The sequence below is a fragment of the Oncorhynchus kisutch genome, linkage group LG14 (assembly GCF_002021735.2).
Source record: "Oncorhynchus kisutch isolate 150728-3 linkage group LG14, Okis_V2, whole genome shotgun sequence".
NCBI classification, from domain to species: Eukaryota; Metazoa; Chordata; class Actinopteri; order Salmoniformes; family Salmonidae; genus Oncorhynchus; species Oncorhynchus kisutch.
In genome coordinates, this window is record NC_034187.2 from 83,310,819 (window position 1) to 83,317,925 (window position 7,107).

The 7,107-nt window shown below is 42.0% G+C and overlaps 1 protein-coding gene across 3 annotated transcripts in view; it reads left to right on the forward strand.

The window, feature by feature from the left end:
• The first annotated feature begins 321 nt into the window (after positions 1-321).
• Positions 322-7,107, forward strand: part of LOC109884034 (transmembrane protein 54) — a 13,363-nt gene continuing 6,577 nt past the window's right edge. For 2 of the 3 annotated variants that reach the window (XM_031789081.1, XM_031789082.1), the window contains exons 1-4: positions 322-497; positions 3,031-3,227; positions 4,276-4,335; positions 6,793-6,984. In XM_031789081.1, coding sequence (XP_031644941.1) covers positions 485-497; positions 3,031-3,227; positions 4,276-4,335; positions 6,793-6,984 — 462 coding nt within the window. In that variant the 5' untranslated portion in view covers positions 322-484. The remainder of the gene's footprint in view (positions 498-3,030; positions 3,228-4,275; positions 4,336-6,792; positions 6,985-7,107) is intronic. The other variant, XM_031789083.1, reaches the window with a different exon arrangement.

The following is a 7,107-nucleotide window of genomic DNA, read 5'->3' on the forward strand; positions in this document are numbered from 1 at the left end:
TATCTGAAACTTAACGTAGGCCTGGCTGTGTTATATTTGCTTATTTGATTGGTCTATCTCTCCACCTAGTGGCGACAAAGTACCATCATATCCTTTCCTTTTAATAACTTTTTTTTTTTGTGGGGGGGGGGGGAAATAACTTTATTTGAAATATTTAAAAACTGCATTTTGACTATAGTTTGTGTTATTTGTTTCTGTGTGTATTATGATTGAATTCATGTTGTTTTAAAATAAAATAGAAAATCACAACAAGTCACGTGTGTGTGTGTTTAAATTCCATGGGGACCCGCCTATTTTTGGGTGTATCTTTTATATATATGTGTACTTGTGCTTCGCTTCGGGGACGGACTGACGGGGAACGTTCACCACGAGGAGGGAAAGAGAAAACACATAAAATCATCATTCAAATCTATTAGATTGTCAAAATAACACAACATCTGGACAGATGATGACTTAAACCAGGGGGGGATTCAAATCACCAACAATGGCCAATACAGGTGAATATTGGACTTTAGTTCACAATCCTGTTTAACCTTTGACAATTGAAAATGAGTGCTACAGTATTTTAATAGACCTGCATTGTTTGCTGTTTGGGGTTTTAGGCTGGGTTTCTGTACAGCACTTTGAGATATCAGCTGATGTACGAAGGGCTATATAAATACATTTGATTTGATTTGATTTGACAGGATACATCTTCAGTTCAGCCCACTGAGCCATCTTGTTTCTGTTGGAACAGTTTTGACTGAAGGAATGGGCTGCAGTAGGGTTAAAGTCACTGTTCGATCTTTATAAACCCATCTGAGCCTGGTGGCTCAGCGGGTGCATTGGAAACGTGTCCTCTGACACATTGTGGTAAACTGAAAGAGAATAGACATTACTGTCACGAATATTACCGAAGGTGGCTCCCCTTCTTGTTCGGGTGGCGCTCGGCGGTCGTCGTCGCCGGTCTACTAGCTGCCACCGATCCTTTGTTCCGTGTTCGTTTGGTCTAATTGGTTTGACCTGTTTATTGTTTGGTTGTTAGGGTGGGGTTGTTCTCCTGTATGTCTGAGAGGTGTTAGTGGTTTTTGTTGGGTTTTCTCGCTGTCCTAGTATTTCACATCAGGACACTATTTTGTTTTATAGTTACTCCTGTGTTGGGTTACTATTTTTGTTCCTGTATAATTTTGGACATTAAAGCGTGTTTTTCCTGAATCCTTTTGCTCTCTGTGCCTGACTCCACACCCATTCACTCATTGAGCTTACATGATGATCTCTAAGCTTACATGATGATCGCTAAGCTTACATTATGATCGCTAAGCTTACATTATGATCAATACGCTTACATTATGATCACTAAGCTTACATTATGATCACTGAGCTTACATTATGATCACTAAGCTTACAGTATGATCACTAAGCTTGCATTATGATCGCTAAGCTTACATTATGATCGCTAAGCTTACATTACGATCAATAAGCTTACATTATGATCACTAAGCTTACATTATGATCACTAAGCTTACATTATGATCACTAAGCTTACATTATGATCACTAAGCTTACATTAGGATCACTAAGCTTACATTTTGATCACTAAGCTTACATTATGATCACTAAGCTTACATTTTGATCACTAAGCTTACATTATGATCACTAAGCTTACATTTGGATCACTAAGCTTACATTATGATCACTAAGCTTACATTATGATGCCTCAGTTTCACAGTGTTGAGATCAGTGTTGAGCCTATCAATATACGACACTGTCTGGATGTTGTCTGATTTTAGATGTCTGTTATTCCACGCTGTCTAGATGTTGTGTGATTTTAGATGTCTGTTATTCCACGCTGTCTAGATGTTGTCTGATTTTAGACATCTGTTATTCCACGCTGTCTAGATGTTGTCTGATTTTAGATGTCTGTTATTCCACACTGTCTAGATGTTGTCTGATTTTAGATGTCTGTTATTCCACGCTGTCTAGATGTTGTGTGATTTTAGATTTCTGTTATTCCACACTGTCTAGATGTTGTGTGATTTTAGATGTCTGTTATTCCACGCTGTCTAGATGTTGTGGGATTTTAGATGTCTGTTATTCCACACTGTCTGGATGTTGTCTGATTTTAGATGTCTGTTATTCCACGCTGTCTAGATGTTGTGTGATTTTAGATGTCTGTTATTCCACGCTGTCTAGATGTTGTGTGATTTTAGATGGCATGTCTCTGTTATACCACAATGTTTACCCAACATCATACATGAACTGGGTTCAAATAATATTTGACATCTTTCAAATAATTTAAGTGTTTGCTTTAGAATGGAAAGGCCTGTCGGCAAAGTTTGCACTTTTGGGACTGTTTTATTAGTCCATTGCAAATGGCAAGCTCATTCAAGCACATCTAAACGTCAATAAGTACCCTGTTAAAGAAAGAGGTGAAATAAGTTTGCACTTTTGGGACTGTTCTATTAGTCCATTGCAAATGGCAAGCTCATTCAAGCACATCTTAAATATTTGAAATGATTTAAATAGCATTTGAACCCATGTCAGCTTTTCATACATGTGAAGCTCCTTGATGCTCCTTAATGTACTGTAGAGAGGCTCTGTTTGGATAGAACCAGAGACAGTACTAGACCCTAGAGATGTGTGTGTGTGTTCAGCAGGTAATCATTAATGCCTGTGACATCTCCAGTGTGGTTTTAACCCTGGGACTGTGTGGAGCAGATCAATAGTAAATGGACCCTGAACATGGACTTGATCATAATGTCTCTCACTTCTCTCTCTTCCTCCTTATGATGTTTACATTCTCTCCTGTATCTATCTCTCTCTCTCTCTCTCTCGCGCTCTCTCTCTTGCGCTCTCTCTCTCTCTCTCTCTCTCACTCTCTCTCTCTCTCTCTCTCTCTCTCTCTCTCTCTCTCTCTTGCACTCTCTCTTTCTCTTGTTCTCTCTGTTTCTAACTCTGTCTCTGTCTCTATGTGTCTCTCTCTCTCTCTGTCTCTCAATCTCTCTTTCTCTTTCTTTCTCTCTTCTCTGCCTCCCCCCTCCCTCTCTATAGGTAGGTTCTGCGCCAGTCTGGAGCAGCCCAAGGCCCTGATGAAGATGGGCCTGAGTATGGTGCTTGTAGGACACGTCAACTTCCTACTGGGGGCGCTAGTCCACGGGGCTGTGCTGCGACACATCAACCTGAACACACGAGCCCACACCATGGCGTACTCCATATCTAATATAATGGCACTCACTACTGGACTAGTGGTGAGACTGATATCTAATGTGGTACTACTAGACTAGTGGTGAGACTGATATCTAACGTGGTACTACTAGACTAGTGGTGAGACTGATATCTAATGTGGTACTACTAGACTAGTGGTGAGACTGATATCTAATGTGGTACTACTAGACTAGTGGTGAGACTGATATCTAATGTGGTTATACTAGACTAGTGGTGAGACTGATATCTAATGTGGTACTACTAGACTAGTGGTGACACTGATATCTAATGTGGTACTACTAGACTAGTGGTGAGACTGATACTGATATCTAATGTAGTGGAGTAGTTATCACAGTCTCTCCATCACAATAAACTTACATTGGGTGATTTTCTGTGTGTGTTGTCTCGCCCAGCTGAAATATGTCCCTTTAGGGTGTTGTTGTAGGAATGCTGACCATCATCCTGTCTAATAACTATCTCAGTAATATATCCCTGTAGGGTGTTGTTGTAGGAATGCTGACCATCATCCTGTCTAATAACTATCTCAGTAATATGTCCCTGTAGGGTGTTGTTGTAGGAATGCTGACCATCCTCCTGTCTAATAACTATCTCAGTAATATATCCCTGTAGGGTGTTGTTGTAGGAATGCTGACCATCATCCTGTCTAATAACTATCTCAGTAATATATCCCTGCAGGGTGTTGTTGTAGGAACGCTGACCATCCTCCTGTCTAATAACTATCTCAGTAATATGTCCCTGTAGGGTGTTGTTGTAGGAATGCTGACCATCATCCTGTCTAATAACTATCTCAGTAATATGTCCCTGTAGGGTGTTGTTGTAGGAATGCTGACCATCATCCTGTCTAATAACTATCTCAGTAATATATCCCTGTAGGGTGTTGTTGTAGGAATGCTGACCATCATCCTGTCTAATAACTATATCAGTAATATGTCCCTGTAGGGTGTTGTTGTAGGAATGCTGACCATCATCCTGTCTAATAACTATCTCAGTAATATATCCCTGTAGGGTGTTGTTGTAGGAATGCTGACCATCATCCTGTCTAATAACTATCTCAGTAATATATCCCTGTAGGGTGTTGTTGTAGGAATGCTGGCCATCCTCCTGTGTAAAAACAAGAAGAGCAGAGTGCGGGTGAGTTACTGATGTTTCCTTATGTGTCCTTCTACTCACTGTGGGGTGATGTTACTGATGTTTCCTTATGTGTCCTTCTACTCACTGTCGGGTGATGTTACTGATGTTTCCTTATGTGTCCTTCTACTCACTGTGGGGTGATGTTACTGATGTTTCCTTATGTGTCCTTCTACTCACTGTCGGGTGATGTTACTGATGTTTCCTTATGTGTCCTTCTACTCACTGTCGGGTGATGTAACTGATGTTTCCTTATGTGTCCTTCTACTCACTGTGGGGTGATGTTACTGATGTTTCCTTATGTGTCCTTCTACTCACTGTCGGGTGATGTTACTGATGTTTCCTTATGTGTCCTTCTACTCACTGTCGGGTGATGTTACTGATGTTTCCTTATGTGTCCTTCTACTCACTGTGGGGTGATGTTACTGATGTTTCCTTATGTGTCCTTCTACTCACTGTTGGGTGATGTTAATGATGTTCCTTATGTGTCCTTCTACTCACTGTCGGGTGATGTTACTGATGTTTCCTTATGTGTCCTTCTACTCACTGTCGGGTGATGTTACTGATGTTTCCTTATGTGTCCTTCTACTCACTGTGGGGTGATGTTACTGATGTTTCCCCATGTGTCCTTCTACTCACTGTCGGGTGATGTTACTGATGTTTCCTTATGTGTCCTTCTACTCACTGTCGGGTGGTGTTCCTTTTTCAGTTCTGCCCACAGATTTTCTATAGGATTGAGGTCAGGGATTTGTGATGGCCACTCCAATACCTTGACTTTGTTGTCCTTAAGCCATTTTGCAACAACTTTGGAAGTATGCTTGGGGTCATTGTCCATTTGGAAGATCCATTTGCAACCAAGCTTTAACTTCCTGACTGATGTCTTGAGATTTTGCTTCAATATATCCACGTAATTTTCCTGCCTCATGAAGGCATCTATTTTGTGAAGTGCACCAGTCCCTCCTGCAGCAAAGCACCCCCACAACATGATGCTGCCATCCCCGGTTTTCACGGTTGGGATGGTGTTCTTCGGCTTGCAAGCATCCCCCTTTTCCCTCCAAACATAATGATGGTCATTATGGCCAAACAGTTATTTTTTTGTTTTAATCAGACCAGAGGACATTTCTCTAAAAAGTGCAATCTTTGTCTCCATGTGCAGTTGCAAACTGTAGTCTGGCTTTTTTTTATGGCGGTTTTGGAGCGGTATCTTTTTCCTTGCTGAGCGGCCTTTCAGGTTATGTCGATATAAGACTCGTTTCACTGTGGATATAGATACTTTTGTACCTGTTTCCTCCAGCATCTTCACAAGGTCCTTTGCTGTTGTTCTGGGATTGATTTGCACTTTTCGCACCAAAGTACGTTCAGAATGCGTCTCCTTCCTGAGCGGTATGACGGCTGCGTGGTCCCATGGTGTTTATACTTGTGTACTATTGTTTGTACAGATGAACCTGGAACCTTCAGGCGTTTAAAAATTGCTCCCACGGATGAACCGGACTTGTGGAGGTCTACAATTTTTTTTTTAGGTCTTGGCTAATTTCTTTTGATTGTACCATGATGTCAAGCAAAGAGGCACTGAGTTTGAAGGTAGGCCTTGAAATACATCCACAGGTACACCTCCAATTGACTCAAATGATGTCAATTAGCCTATCAGAAGCTTCTAAAGCCATGACATCATTTTCTGGAATTTCCCAAACTGTTTCAAGGCACAGTCAACTTAGTGTATGTTAACTTCTGACCCACTGCAATTGTGATACAGTGAATTATAAGTGAAATAATCTTGTCTGTAAACAATTGTTGGAAAATGTACTTGTGTCATGCACAAAGTAGATGTCCTAACCGACTGGTCAAAACTATAGTTTGTTAAACTAGTTTTAATGACTCCAACCTAAGTGTATGTAAACTTCCAACTTCAAATGTAGGTGACTGTAGTGATTCATGTATTTTTCTCACCCTGGGAGAATCCCTGTTTCCTCTCTGTGCAGATGAAAGAGTACTGACTGTTTTTGTGCCACTGGAGCTCAATTCTATCTCTCTCTGTCTCTCTCTCACTCTCTCTCACACACACACACTCTGTCTCTCTCTCTCTCTCTCTCTCTCTCTCTCTCTCTCTCTCTCTCTCTTTCTCTCTCTCTCTCTCTCTCTCTCTCTCTCTCTCTCTCTCTCTCTCTCTCTCACACACACACACTCTGTCTGTCTCTCTCTCTCTCTCTCTCTCTCTCTCTCTCTCTCTCTCTCTCTCACACTCTCTCTCACACACACACACACACACACTCTGTCTCTGTCTCTCTCTCTGTCTGTCTGTCTCTCTCTCTCTCTCTCTCTCTCTCTCACACACACACACACACACTGTCTTTCTTGCTCTCTCTGTCTCTCTCTCTCTCTCTCTCTCTCTCTCTCTCTCTCTCTCCCTCTCTCTCTCTCTCTCTCTCTCTCTCTCTCTCTCTGTCTCTCTCTCTCTCTCAGACATGGTCGTTGTTCGTGGTCAGCATGTTTGGTAGTCTCCTGGCCACAGCGTCTGCGATTGGCCTCACCGTTTCTGTGGTGAGGGTCACAGTTAATGGTGGGCGGACCCTCCTGACTCAATGCCGGTTCCCCAAAGCTATTGGCTACGCCAGCATCACTAACGAGTGCCCTTTCGACCACACACGCGTTTATGTAAGTCACATATGGAGTCAGTGTGTCATGTTGTCTGGTCAGTGGGTCATGTGGAGGGGTGGTCTGGTCAGTGGGTCATGTGGTCTGGTCAGTGGGTCATGTGGTCTGGTCACTGGGTCATAT